General features: G+C 46.1%; 1 protein-coding gene across 10 annotated transcripts in view; it reads left to right on the top strand.

Moving 5' to 3' along the window:
• MTA3 (metastasis associated 1 family member 3) overlaps window positions 1-15223 on the top strand; it is a 187320-nt gene that overhangs the window by 23345 nt on the left and 148752 nt on the right. For 4 of the 10 annotated variants that reach the window (XM_070574008.1, XM_070574006.1, XM_070574003.1 and 1 more), the window contains exon 1: window positions 15058-15157. The exons of 3 other annotated variants lie outside the window; for them this stretch is intronic. In XM_070574008.1, coding sequence (XP_070430109.1) covers window positions 15130-15157 — 28 coding nt within the window. In that variant the 5' untranslated portion in view covers window positions 15058-15129. Of the gene's footprint in view, window positions 1-4843; window positions 4962-15057; window positions 15158-15223 lie in introns of those variants that run through there. 3 more of the 10 variants (XM_070574016.1, XM_070574013.1, XM_070574009.1) reach the window with 1 other exon arrangement.

Genomic DNA, 15223 nt, shown 5'->3' with positions numbered 1-15223 from the left:
GCCCAGCTAAACTTTACAGGAGGCAGTGGAGCATATTAGAGGAGTGGCTTCAAGAGATTTGCAGGACAAAGAGATCCTTCTGGAGTACAGAGAGAACTTAAGAAAATGCAAGGCTTTGTCAGTAATTCAGGAAAGAAATGCTCTGGGTGAGAACTAGGACAATGAAGGTCATGCTCCTGGGTTGGAGGGGAGAGCGAGGGCTCCCAGATAATCAATGAACTGGAGTTGATAAAAAAGGCGGAGGGTTGGGGGGGTGCGGGTGTTCATGCATGGGGAAGGGTGTCAAGGAGGAATCTGTCTTCCTATAAGTAAAATAAGAGTATAATGTAATGCCTACTTCATTAGATAAAATGTGTAGAGTTTCTAGTTTTGTTCCTGGTGCATGGCAGGTTTTCAAGAGAGTTTAAAGTTTACAAACCATTTTCAATAGATTGCAAGATACAATCCTCAGAAGTGTGGGATACAAGGGTAGATAGCTTAGAGATGTGAAAGTTGAGGTCCAGGGGTTCCAGCTCCCCAAGTCAGTGGGAGGTGGCATTGAGATTCCAGATGAGGCCTGACCCAAGACCTCCATGCCTTCCAAGACAGTGGGAAGCCAACTGGAAATTCCGGTTATTGAAATTCTTTTAAGCAGGGCATCTAGAACTTGCCTTCCCAGAAGGATTCCAAGAAATGAAAGAAGGGTTCAGTATAACGCTAATCACAATGATAATGGTGCTACTTAAAAGAAGCTTCCCTGTGCCACTCCTGAAAGGGTGATTGGCTGACTCAGGAATTCAGTCTGTAGATAACCTGGTGGTGAGGAGGGAGGGAGGGCCTTCGAGTTTTCATAAAAAACCATTAACTTCAGCTAATAGCATTGACAATGGAGGCGCCTGGTGATTGCGGGCACTTAAATTGTAAATGGAAAACAGGAAGGCACCTTGGCTGTCTCCATTGTTATATGCTAATGAAGTAGCTCCACTCAAACAAAGGCGGCCAGGAGATTAGTGGAGGGTGTGGCCTGGTCCCACGCTGGGTAAGAAGTCTGTGTGAAATGCTAGCAGTCCTGCGCCCAGAATTAAGATGTCTTCCTCTGCCCTACTTGGCATTGGGACCTGGAACAAGACCCTGCACTTCTCTGGACCTCCGTGTTTTAGTAAAATGTATACAATCAAATCTACGGGTGGCTGCTGCATACAGTCCAACCTGGCAACCAGATTGTTGATCATCTTTTTTCCTACTCAAACCAAAAAGAACTGAAAATAATTCCTTGAAGTTTCTTATGGGCACTGCAATCTATTTAGAGGCTTTTCCTGCTTTTATGCCATATGCATGTTGCATGTCTTTCCTAAGCACCCATGTGCATGGAATCTGTGGTGTTCCTTGATGCGGTCCCTGTCCTCAAGGGCTCACGTTTGGATAGGAGATAGGACATGTGGGCAGACAGGAGGCAGAATGTGAGCAGAGTGGGACAGGCAGAAAAATAACTAAACAATATGGCAGAATGGGACACCAGTCACACAGATCTCATAGCAAGAGCTGTACAGAGGTGGGAACAAAGTGCTAAGGGCACCAGTGACCTTGATCTGGGAGGCTTCACAATGATGTGGTCTGTGAGCAGTAGAGGCCCCACCCCCCACTCCTGGCAGGTGACTACAGTTAATAGAGGACTTTATAAAATACTGATTCCCCCACCCATCCCACAGACTCAGATTTTGTAAGTCTAGGGTGAGGCCTGGGAAAGAGAAAGCAAACCGCCCTGTGCATCTGTTGATCAGCCAGGTTTGCAGCCCATTGGTGGAGCCCATTGGTGCAGTGGGACAGGCCCAAATAGCATGGTATTACAGTAAGAGTGGTGTGATGGAGGGATTAGTGCTCTGCGTAGGAGGTTGTGTATAAACTGAGAGGTTCCCAGTGGAAGAGAAGGTGGGAGGGCCAGGTCATGGAAACGTGGGTGCAGAGGTCGAGACTGAGGCAAGCCATGTCCTGCTCAAGGAGCTGAGAGTAGCTCCTAGTTGGTGGAGAACATGGGGAGAAGGGTGGGACATGAGACTGAGAGGAGGAAGTTGGGGACAGATTGTAAAGGGCTAGCCTTGAATATGGTGCTAAGGAGTCTGGCCTTGATTGCTGAGATCCTGGAGAACCAGTGAAGGTTATTTTCATGCACACAATACCTTGATAAAATACTGTAAGGTCTTGTAGCCATTGTAGGGTTTCTGGTAGTTCTTCCTCCTCTCTATTGGATAAATTCATGAATAGTTAAGAATGCAAGTGATTCTAAGTCAATCAGCAAGTTTAGAGCAGAATATGAAGAAACCTGTCAAAATCATCTCTCACTTGGACTACTGAAAAAGCTTTTGGTAACTGGACTCCTTGTTTTAGTCTTTCCCTTGTCAGATTTGTCCTCCTTTCTGCTCCTGAGATATTTCTAAAAATGCTTGTCACATCCTTGCTTAAAACCCTTCAGTGGCTTCCTGTGGTCTCCACACAATGAAGTTTCGACTTAGCCTGGTATTCATAATCTGGCGTCTTCTTAGTTATAGTAGTTAGGATTTTTTTTTGTTGGTTTGTATAAGCTAACCTAAATTAATTTAAGCAAGAAAAAAAAAAGAGATTTATTATTAAGGAGAGGAGTGTCTCATGAACCCAGGGGTGGAACGAGGCAATCTTAGGATGGGACAGGAATCTGGGGTGCACTGGAAGCTTGGGGAAGCTTTCTGCCTTTCCCCTCTGCCTCAGTGTCTTTCTCCATCTCTTTCTGCTGAGCAGTCTGGTTGGCTCTGGGATTGGTGCAAGGGAAAGGCGTGCATGCCAGACACTCAAGAGAAGTGATAATCTCTGGACTAACAAACTTGGCTTCAGAAAGTTCTACTCTATAATTGTGTCTCTATGTCTCTGGGTTTTTTTATTTTCCCTTAATTAAAAAAGTGTTTTTGATGGAAATGTAATACATTCTCATTGTAAAAAATAAACAATATGGAAGTACATACAAGAAAGTTGAGTTATTTTTCATATACCTCCCGCTCCCTGCCCCCAGAGGTAACTACTGTTGGGTGCCAAGATTCTAGCCAATCTTCTGTACATTTATATGCTTATATATTTGCACTAAAAATATCTAATTTTTGGTTTTCCTAAATGTAATTGTACCATCTGTGTTTTAACCCAGCTTCTTTTTTTCACTTAATATGTTTTGTGGCTTTTTCTTGTTCACTATTTTCCTAAATTTCTAATACATTTAAATTCTTTTGGAAATGTCCAATCTTGTCTCTGTGAACAAATAAATTTAAAAATGTGTGCTTCTATACTTGATTCAGGAAAGAGCATCAGGGCGTCTCTACCTGGAGGTGCAAACTCATTCATAGTTAGCACCCAGAGAGAGATGGCAGAGGGAACACAGTGCCATATCCTTGGGAGAATTATAAATTTTGGTCAATCCTTACCCAGCATTTCTTCTCAAGTTACTTAATGTTTATATATCAGTTGGTTAATTTCTCAGCTGACTCTTCAGGGTCCTGGGATGTATGCTAATTATGAAGTATATAAAAGCTGAGAGGGGCTGGCCTGGTGGCATAGCAGTTAAATTCACATGCTCCACTTTGGCAGCCTGGTGTTTGCCGGCTCGCATTCTGGGCACAGACCCACACACTGCTCATCAAGCCATGCTGTGGCGGGCGTCCCACATATAAAGTGGAGGAAGATGGGCACGAATGTTAGCTCAGGGCCAGTCTTCCTCAGCAAAAAGAGGAGGATTGGAAAAAAGAGGAGGATTGGCAATGGATGTTAACTCAGGGCTAATCTTCCTCAAAAAAATAAAGAAAGAATTAAAAAAGAAAAAGATAAGTCTTGTAGGAAACCTGGCTCCTTCATAGAGTGGCAGTATTTTAGCCTATAGAGTGGCAGTATTGTCAGTTCTGTAGGTCTAGAGATTTGATATATTTATGCCAACCTAACTCACAGAAGACTTGCATAAATTAAAATGCCAGTTTATTAAATTTTAGCTACTTTTATACTTCTCACTTAAATACAAATAGAATAATGTTGGCTTCCCATTGCCTATAGACCCCAAAGGATTAGGTCAAAGTCCTTTGCCTGGTATTCAAGGCCTTTACAATTTGGCTTCAAACCAACTTTCCAGTTGGTTCTCATATGTCATGCGTGTACTTCATATATGCTATTCTCTCTGTCTGGAATGTCCCTTCTGACTGTTTATCAGGCAAAGTCTTTATTTTACTTGGAGTTCCAGATCAAGTATTACCTCTCTCAAAGCCTTCTCTTATGAGCCCGGCCCCTACAGCAGGCCATATTAATTGCTCTCAATTCTGGGCCATTATGACCCTTAATTTATTAATTTATCATCATATACTGATGCCTGCCCCTCCCAGTGATCTCCTTGAGGACCAGAATGCTATTTCATCCATCAAGGTAACCCAGATTATACCACATTGACTAAACCTAAGAATCTCAATAAATGTTGAACTGAATTGAACTTATGCAATTATATTTTCTGCAATTATTTCCTTTTCTTTCCTGAGTTCTTATAAAAGTTAATTTTGAAAATGTCAGCCTGTCTCAGCTGTCTTTGGAGGAAAGGAGGAAAAGGGCACGTGTTCACACAGGGACTGAGAAAATCCCTGGAGGCCAGGGATGGTGACTGCTGTGGGAATACAAGTGAGGGACCCCACAGGGAAGGAAAAACACAGTGGGAAAAGCCAGACCAAATGACAGCTGTTTCTTTCCACCAAGAAATTTCCCTTTGAGATCTCCTCTTTCCTCAAATCCGGAGATTTCAGGATATTGTAAATGGAGGGCCAAGCTCCCTTGTGTCCTCTCTGTGTAGGGTCTCCTCTGTGTTTGTGTGCAGTGGGTGGAGATCAGCTTCCTGACCGTGACCTGTCTCTGGTGGAGTAAGAAGAATCAAGCCAAGAGGGTTGGTTCATGGTTGCCCGACATCCCACCACCCTCTTCCAGCTAATCAAAAGGTAGGTGTGATAATGTGGGCAAATGTTGTTAACAGATCTCAGGAGACAGGGAAATGGAGGTCTCTGGAGAAAGAAAAAGTAACCAGAGGTGTGAATCCAGCCTGACTGTGTTCTGGTGTCTCCTAATCTCATTCCCACAGTGTCTCAAACCATTCCTCTGCTTCTCAATCTCCCCGCCCTGACCCTGACTCCCAGGTCCCCTGCAAACCCTTTAGATGTGCTCCTGATAGGGAGCTGGGAGCTGACTGTGGAAGAGAGCCATAGACCAGGAGCCTCCAGCCTTCCCTTATGATCTGCATGGTGTTTACCAAGTCTTCAGCCTTGAAGTCATTTGTGGTGCTCTGCCTTACTGAAGAAAAATGGATTTTGCCTCAATTCTTCATTCCTGTTTAAATATTTAGTTTAATCAGCACAGGCCCAAGTGCCTTTTCCATTTCCCCTGGTGCCTGGGAGCCATGCTGACACCAGCATCATAAATAATGCATCTGATTCCAGCAACATGCCACTGGCTGGGAGTCACTCCATCCCTCAAGTCTCGAGGCCTGCCCTCTCCTCTGGCTTCTTTGGGAGAAGCTGGACTAGGACAAAGAAATCTGCCTTGCACCTCGAAGGCCTTGCCTCAAAGGCCTTGCTACTTCTGGAGGGAGTTGTTGTGACAGGCAAGCAGTCCTCACTCTAGCCCTGACCTGAGGGGTTTTGCAGGAGTGCAAGAGGGTGTGTTGATGGGGAGAGTAAGAGGCTGGGAAGAGGTAGAAACACCACGGCCACAAAGTGTTTTGACTCTGCCTTCCAGGTGACTCAGACCTGATGGAGGGACTTCAGGCCACCTAGAAAAGGTCTGACCTAGGCTCTATGTGAGTGTGGAGCAGAGGACAAGGACGCCAGATATAAATGCAGCCAAATATAAGGGCAGAGGAAGAAGGAGACTCCATGACATGCTGGAACCTTCTCTCTTCCCTCCACCTTCAGAATTCTGGCTCCTAACTTGGGCCCTGCTCTCTATTCCAAGAACACGGTCCAGATTTCACCCCATTATACCAGAAACCTAAGGGGAAAGTCATAGCTTCCAGGGGATGGACACTTTGTCTCCTCTTACAGAAAGGAACCAATGACGGGATTTGACTAGACAGGACTTGAGTGTCCTTTGCCAAAACCTCAAAAAGGGTCAACCGCCTCCGGGTGCCCTGTCTTTGGAGCCAGCTTCTCAGCACTCTGATCTGTGCAATTAAATGGGAAACATTGCGTTCGTTGCCACTAATGACAGGGTCCTGGCCTGGCTTTGTAAAAGAAGCTCCTTGGGGCAGCTCTGTAATACTCATGCTTTTTTCCTCTAAAACTTTACAGAGATAAAAGAAGACGTAAACAACGATTTATTTATCCAGGAGTTCAAAGTTGGGCTTGGAGCCCTCCAACATTTGCTGTCCTTTTTGAAATCAAGAGTGCAAATAAACTTTCCTCTTTTAGAAAGGGCGGCTGCTACAAACCTACAGATAAAGATAAAAGGAGCTGATGAAAGGAGAAAATTTTAGTCTCCATACTTCAGTCTGAGGGGCTTCATGAGCCCCTCACCCGCTCATCTACACCATAAAATATCTAAGGCCAGAACCCTATCAATTCCTTTCAAGCTGCCTAGGACCTGGACAGCCAGGAACCACCAAAGGAAAGATGACAGAAAAGTTGGTCTCTGATGACCAGCACCTTGCCAAATCCAGTGGTCAGTCTGTCACTCTGGTTTGTCACAGTTGGAGCTCTCTCTTTTTGACCTGGTTTCTAGAACATGTACTCCTCCGGCTTTTCTCCCTCATTGCTCTCTCAGTCCCCCGTTGTGGCCCTGCTCTCCTTGAGCACTACATGTGTGGTTCTCAATCTTGGCTACACATTACAATCACCTAAGGGTTTTTTTTTTTTCTTTTTTCTGAAAATCAGGGTGCGCTCCAAACTAATTAAACCAGAATCTCTGGGGATGGGGCTCAGGCCTTGTAATAGCAGTTCCCCGATACAGCCAGGGTGCAGAACCAACCTCTGCTCTCAATGCTGGCTTGCCCCAGGGCTCAGGCTTCTGCCCTCCTCTCCGTCTACACTCTCTCCAAGGTGATCTGACCAGTCCCCAGCTTCATGCACTGTCTACACAGTGGTGACTCCCAGATTTGTATTTTTAGCCCGGGCCTCTGTGCTGAGCTCCAGAGCCCAGATCTGGTTGTCTATTTAACCCCAAACAGATACCTACAAGCATCTGGAAGTACTACTGTCCGTTGATTTTGCCTTCTCGTCTCCTACATCCAATCCTTCAGCAAGAGCTGTTGGCTTTACCTTAAAAATACATCTCCATTGGCCATGGCAGCTACTGTTCTATTCCAAACCTTTGTTCCCTCTCTCTTCCTTGCACTATGTCAGCCATCTAACTAGTCTCCCTGTTTCCATTCCCCACGGTCTATGCTCTGCACAGCAGCCCAAGGGATTGTTGTTGTGTTGTTGTTTTTGAACTTTCAGAAGGTTTTATTTCAGGCCATGATGTTACACGCGGCATCACTTACAACCAAAAAACTTTAAGATAAAAAAATGCATGATGCAGTGTATAAGGAAGCTGAACTAAAATGATGTACATCTGAAATTTTTTAAAAACTGCAGTAAGCGACTCATCCACATGGAATTCACTGGTTTAACCATGTGCCCTATTACCAACATGCACTTCACCTGAAAGAAAGGTGAATGGCCCTCTGGAAAGCTATCACAGTACTGGAGTGAGGGGGAACAACAGCCTACATGACTAGGTGTTGTCCTATATGATTCGGTATAGGATTTTAAAAAGTGGCCAATATGTGTTGCCATTTTTCCCATGGCCATTATACACAGTTCTCAGAACCACAGATGGGGTTGGAAGTGGGCTCTTTCACTATTAAACCAAATGAAACACAGGAGGAATTTTGGTTTTCTGTCACCATAAACCTTGGTTTGGTGAGTTTTGAATTCCTAGTGACCAAAGGAGGTTTGATGCCACCTGAGAACACAATCATGCTGTTTTGAATTGGAAGTCAAGACAGCCTCTTGCTATTTTGTGTTCTTCATGTTCCAAGTCATCTTTTAAAAACACAAATCAGATCCCGATCACTCCTGTGTTTAAAACCTTCCAAAGGGGCAAACCCCAGTTCCTTCGTGGTTAAGGTCAGTGAGCTCTGCTTTGGTGGCCCGGGGTTCAGTTCAGGATCATGATCTGGATCTACATGATCCAGATCCAGACATGGATCTACACCACTTGGTTATCAGTGGCCATGCTGTGATGGTGGCTCACATACAAAATAGAGGAAGATTGGCAACAGATATTAGCTCATTGGTGAATCTTCCTTAGCAAAAAACAAAAGCAAAAAACCTTCCAAAGGAGCCAGCCCTGACGGTCTAGTGGTTAAAAGTTTGGTGCTCTCACTGCTTTGGCAGCCCAGGGTTCACTTCCCGGTCACGGAACTATACCACTCATCTGTCAGTAGCCATGCTGTGGTGGCAGCTCACTAGAAGAACTAGAAAGAATTACAACTAGGATATACAACCATGAACTGGGGCTTTGGGGAGGATTAAAAAAAAAAATGAAAAAGAAAAACCTTCCAACGGTTTCCCATTATACTTAGAATAAAATCCAAGCTCTCTGTGATGGCCTACCAGGTCCTACGTGGTCCAGACCCAGCCCACCTCCCTGACCTCATCTCCTACCCACACTGGCCTTCCTAAGTCATGATCAGGTCAACCTGAGTCTTGATTTGGGGAATCTCTACTTGCTGTTCCATTTTCCTGGAATGTTGTTCCCCAGATATCCCAGTGGCTCACTCCATCCCATCACTGAGGTCTCTTTTCAGTTCTTACGACCTTAAAGAAGACTTCTCTGACTACTATTGTCACTTTCTGTTTCCTTATCCTGAATTACTTTCTCTAGTACATTCATCATTCTATACTAGCATATCTATTGATTTATTTACTTGCTCACAGTCTGTCTTCCCTACTAGAATACAAGACCCAGGGGAACAGGTACTTTGTCTATCTTGTTCACTGCTGTATCCTCAGTGCCTTCATGGTGTTTAAAGCTTATTTGTTGAATGAAAAGGGCATTTTTATAAACAAGCCTTATATTCTTGGTACCCCCTACCCGACTCCACCATAGAAGCATGGATTGGGATCTGAGGAGCCAGGGTGCTTCCTGATGAAGGAATCCAATTAAGGGGTTAATTGGTGCATCACCATGTTGGTAATCTACTGCTGCTCGGTGGGAATGCGTGATATCCTTTAGGTGTGCTGGTGAAGGAAAAAATGTTAGGATGCTTCCACTGGTCCTTATCAAAGGGGCATGGCATCCGGGTCTTCTTTTCTCTTAGCACCAAGCCAACCATGTCAGCTAGAAGGAGAGACAAACCAAGATGACATAAATTGAACTCTGTCTCAAGATTTTGAGTAAGACTTAGATGGAGTGGTGTTGGGCCTTCTCTCTGTATCTCTCTTTTATTCTCTTATTCTGTTTCTATGTCCCTTAGTCTCTGCATATAGTGCTCACTGTTTTCTGGCTGAATCTGTTTACTTAAAATTGAGTGGTGGATACCATCTGTATTCAATTCCTAGGGCTGCCGTACACAACAAATTACCACAAATTGAGTGGCTTCAAACAACAGAAATTTAATCTCTCACAGTTCTGAAGGCCTGAAGCCAGAAACCTAGGTATTGGCAGGGTCGTTTCCTTCTGGGGGCTCTGACAGAGAATCCATGCTTCCCCCCCAGGATCTGGTGGTTGCTGGCAATCTTTGGCTTATGGCTGCATAACTCCAATCTCTGCCTCCACCTTCACATGGCCTTCTCTTCACTCTGTCTCCTATGAGTACATTTGTCATTAGCTTTAGGGCCCACCCTAATCAAAGATGATCTCATCTCCAGATCCTTAATCTCATCTGCAAAAACCCTTTTTCTAAATAAGGTCGCATTCACAGGTTCCAGTTGGGCATATCTTTTGGGGGACCACCATTTAACTCCCTACACCCTCTTAGAGGCAAAAGGGTGAGGTAGGAAATAGGCAGATTTGGTTTTTAGGCTGTATCCTTTCCCTTCTCTTGTTCATCTTCCCTCCCCCACCGCACCCTGGTTGATTTTCTCGAGCTGGGAGCAAACCTCTCTGAGAATTTTGCTCCCTGGCCCTTGGGATATTGTCAGCCCTGGGCATTCCCACTTGTCTTCACCATCTGTCTTGGTCAGTGACTTGTGTGGCTCTCTGCCCATGCCCTGCCTGTTTGCACATTTGGACCTGGACTCTGATCTCCTGAACTCAGACCTGTTAAACCTGTTTTTGCCCAAGCAGAAGGACTCAGAGAACCTGCTTCTTTCCCTGGGGCCAGGGTTTGGCATAGTTCTCATACAAGACAGGCTGGGCTCTGTGCTCATGGTAATATAGAAGAGGGTATTTCCAGCCTAGATCTCTCTCCTAAACTCCAGGCCTGTTCCTCCACCTCTTTCCCAAAGAGGAAATATCTACCTGGAGTTTCCAAAGGTACCTCGAACAGGTTCTAACACTGAACCTGTCAATTGTCGCTCCTCCCCCAACTTGCCTCCCCTCCTGTATTCTCCTCTTACTGAATCGCACCTCTCTCCACCCAGTTACTCGTAACTTGGTACTACCCTTTCACTGCATGCCTCCCCAAAGTCACCAGATCATGTAGCGCCTACCTCCTAAATCTGGCTCAAATCCATTTACTTCTCTCACATCCCACTGCCTCTACCTTAGGTCAAGCCATCATCTCCTCTCACCAATCTTCCAACTGATCTGCTGGCCTGGACTCTCTGCCCTCTCCAGTCACTCTCTTTGCTGCAGCCTGAGTCATTCCTATAAACACTCCCTATTCTATCTCTTCAAGACCTCCCATTGTCCCTTAGGATTCTTTTTCCTGATCCCACATCCTATACTGCCCAGCCATCTCTCATTCAAATCCATAGCACTCCATAGGCTAAAAAAGGGAAGCAGTAAGGTCGATCAGGTTAACCTTCTAGGGGCTCATCCCTGTCCCCATTGTGACTTTCAGTGCATTTTTCACTACCTGGAGACAATGTTGTCACTAGAAAAGGAACCTCCTTGTGGATGCAACCAAATGGCTGTGCTAGCTCCCCTTTGAGGGCATGAGGGAACCATGGAATCCTAAAACACACACTTCCAAAAACCAGGAGATTCCAGGATTGGCCCTAGGTTTCATGTTTTTAGCTCAGGGGATGGAGGGAAGGAGAAGCTCCATGAACTGGAGAAGTTACGAACTCCCTGCTCTGGTTTCCTTTGCCTTAGGGGCTCCCTTGCTTGATTCTTGCTGTTACATGCCCACCCTTCTCCCGGGATACATTCATCCTTTGTTAAAACCCATGACCTCCTTAAAATAGCTGAGACAATCTGGCCTTTTTCCAAAATAATTTTACTAAATAACAAAATAAGTTAATGAAAGAGAAAAAAAGAGAGAGAGAGAGAGAGGGCCGGCCCTGTGGCGCAGCATGTTTCACTGCTTGGCGGCCCAGGGTTCGCCAGTTCAGATCCCGAGTGCGGACACGGCACTGCTTGGCAAAAGTGCCATGCTGTGGTAGGCGTCCCATATATAAAGTAGAGGAAGATAGGCACGGATGTTAGCTCAGGGCCAGTCTTCCTCAGCAAAAAGAGGAGGATTGGCAGTAGTTAGCTCAGGGCTAATCTTCCTCAAAAAACAAAAAAAAAAAAGAGAGAGAAACACAACAGAAAACACAAATATAGTCCCTTATCCAAAGCCCAGCAACTGGTTTCAGATTATATTCTAGACCTCCACCCTCCTTTTGTGAGTTCAATATCACAAAGCTCCCAGATTCTGTGGCCAGCCCCATCTTTTTTGTTTTTGCATGTATAAAAACTCCATCCTGGGGGCTGGCCTGGTGGTGTGGTGGTTGGGTTCATCTGCTGCGCTTTGGTGGCCCAGGGTTTGCGGGTTCAGATCCCAGGTGCGAACCTGCACACTGCCCATCAAGCCATGCTGTGGCAGTGTCCTATATACAAAATAGAGGAAGATTCACAGATGTTAGCTCAGCAACAATTTTCCTCAAGCAAAAAGAGGAGGATTGGCAACAGATGTTAGCTCAGGACCAATCTTCCTCACCAAAAGAAAAGAAAAGAAAAGAAAAAAGAAAATTCCATCCTGAAGTTGAGACAAAACCCAACTCTCTATCTCATCTATAGCTCTCGTGCAGCATCCACTTCCCTTCAGCTAAATGGTGGGACACTGGTGAGACTGACACAGGGAACATCCTGAGCCTTTAGGCAATCCTTTACCATGGTTCTTTAATCACAACAGCCTTACCAGGAGCTATTACCCATTGGAGGACTGGATTGGCCCTGGGATTTCTGGCATCGTCTGTGAGACACTTCCTTAGTAATGAGGATGGCTGGAATAGAGAGAAGGGACTTAATAAATATGAAGCCCTTAACATGTGCGAAACACTTGATATACTTATTAGCACAAGTCTTTGCTGTAGGTGTCAATCACTAGTCATATTTTGTAGAATTTGAGGCTCAGAGGGGTTAAGTAACTCGCTCAAGGTCTTAAAGCTGAATAGCCAAATTAGAGTGAAGTTTGGGCTGGTTGTTGACAATTCTGTGATCTGAACCACGCAGCATAGGAGGTAGAAGTGATTTTACTTTCTTTGAAGGTACAGGCTTTTCTACCCTCCCTTGTCTGGTTGGAGGGTTTCTTTCAATCTACAAACGTCTGCTGAACTCCCTTAGGTGCATACCTCTTTGGTGTTAGGAGGTACAAACATTTCATAGACAAAGCCCTTGCATTTAACGCTGCACCTGATTCCCTAACTATACTGAGCCCATCATTCATTGGCATTTATTCTTTCAGATATTGAGCACACTATGTAGATCACACCGGTTCAGGAGCTGGAGGCAGAAGAGGCTAACTACACAGAATCTAGAGGAACAAAGGGACCCAGGTTCTGCCACCACCATTGCCTCCTGCTCCTCCCTACCACGTCTGTGAGACCTTTCATGGGGGGCTTCTGGTTAAGGCTGTTCCTAAGGGGAGGAGGTGGGTATGGATGGAGGGCATTTTCTTGGCACCTTTGTCCATTTATTGTGGCACAGGCATCACAAATGCCTGGGAAGGTGTACAAAGATGGGAAATTGAGACAGGCAGCCAAGGAACTATCAGAAATACAGAAATATTTGAAATACAGAAATTGTTCATTTATTTAAAAATAACAGGAAAACTTCTTAAAGCTTATGATCCATTCCTTTGCAGTTTATGGTTACCAGGTGGCCTGTTCACTTGGTAAAAGGCTTCCTGGTTTAGACAATTCTAGCCCAGAGGAATGGGGCTGAATTACAATCCCAGTACTGCTGCCGGTTTACTGATGACTTCAGGTGAATTATTCAACCTATTTATGCGTCAGCTCAGAAATGGAGAGAGTGATGTCAGATGTATCACAATATGTTTTTGGTGGGATCTCCAGTAAAAGGATTATGATAAACAACAGCTATGCAGTGTGCATAACAGAACACTTTTGCGTTTTTCTCTGGGTCAAAAGAGCTAACTGACACAGGCTCACAATTTGACACATGGCATAAAACCCTTGAGAATCTGAAACTTTCCGGAGGTAAAAAAAAAAAACAAAACAGACACCTGTTATTTGCATAGTGCTCTATGCTGAATGGTTTACAAAGCATTGTCAGATATTATCACAACTGATCCTCACCCCACCTGTGAAGTGGAATTAGTGTCCTCATTTTATAGATGAGGAAACTTGGGTCACACAATCAAGGTAATTCAGGCAAAGGTGCTTTATTTCTTATTTTATTTTTTACTTTGCTTCAGCTATGTAGAAAATTACTTTTTTCACCTCAATAATTTGTGATAACAGACCATCACAAATGCCATCAGCAGACAAACAAAATACAATCTTCTTTTCTGGGTACACCTCCCATCCCTGCACAGACCCCAAACCCCAACATATAGCTGTAAATCAACAGAAACTCCAAACAACCCACAACAACAGTAAAGGATCATCTTCATGTTTATTATACGACGACTTCTGGGAGTAGTTTGGAATGGACCGGTTTCTGAAAAGAAAGTTGTTTGTATTCCTTTGGGGGATAGCCAGCGAAGATGCAACTCCATTAGGTTTTTTATTTCTGTGAGGGTCTGAAGACTCAGAAAACAAGGATTTTTTTGAGAATTAGCATGGGAAAATAATAACTATTGAAAAGCTTTAGGCACATAACCAAGTTAACCGTCCAGCAACCAACAGCAAGCTGATTGACACTATCTCCTGCTTTGGGGTGGGTGATGATGAACTGTAGGGCCCCGTTCTCCTATGGACAAAGGAACCCCCCTCCCCCTTCTCTCCGCAGGGCGGCACTGTATACAGGGCTCGTCTAGGGGCAAGGCCTCCAGGTGTAGGGGAGTGGGTTCTGTTCAGCCGTTTGGGGTGAACGCTGATAGACTTGCCAGCGCAGTTAGGGTGGACTTGGAAGAGAGCCAGTTTTTCTAGTCTAGTCCCCAGCTGGGTCTCCGCCTGGGGAAGCTGGAAGCACCTGGGGCCCCTCTGGCCCCGCCGCATTAACATCACCACGAGGAAGGCGCCCTGCTGCATGCACTTATTTGCATCCAAGTGTTTCCACCGAGACACGCACTCACGTGCTCAAGGTCACACATACTGAGACTCCCCAGAGACAGAAGCAGGGAGAAAGACCTGTCTCGGGGTGGGCAGGTGTCGGGGTACGCTGGGAGGGGGGGTAGGGGCTCCGGAGAGGCTGAACCCTTGCCTCCACTCCAATTCTCTAATACCCCTGGTCCGCGTTTGCGAGCGCTGGCCTCCGCTTCGGCCAGGACCCTTGCCCTAGGATCCCCCACTTCTAGTAAAGCCCCCCAAAACGCCCCCTCCCGGGTTCCCCGCTAGCCCCGCAGCGCCCGGACGTCCCCGGGCCAGCCCACTCGGCCTCGCGAGCCCGGCGCCGGGGGCGGGCACCCGCCCCCACCCCTCGCGTCCCCTCCCCTCCACTTCCCCCTCCCCTCGCGCCCTCCTTCCCCTCCCCCACGTGGCGCGGCGGCGGCGGCGGCGGCGGCGGCGGCGGCCGAGGCTGAGGCGGCGGCGGCGGGCGGGGCTCGGCTCGGGCTCCGCGGGCGGGCGGGCGGACATGGCGGCCAACATGTACCGGGTCGGAGGTAGGAAGGCTCGGCCCGACCCGGCCCGTCTGGGAGGGGGCTCCGGGAGGGGGGCTCGGGGCGAGT

The sequence above is a fragment of the Equus przewalskii genome, chromosome 14, assembly GCF_037783145.1.
Source record: "Equus przewalskii isolate Varuska chromosome 14, EquPr2, whole genome shotgun sequence".
Taxonomy (NCBI): domain Eukaryota; kingdom Metazoa; phylum Chordata; class Mammalia; order Perissodactyla; family Equidae; genus Equus; species Equus przewalskii.
Note: the sequence above shows the minus strand (reverse complement) of the source record. Positions and strands in the feature narration are given on the sequence as shown.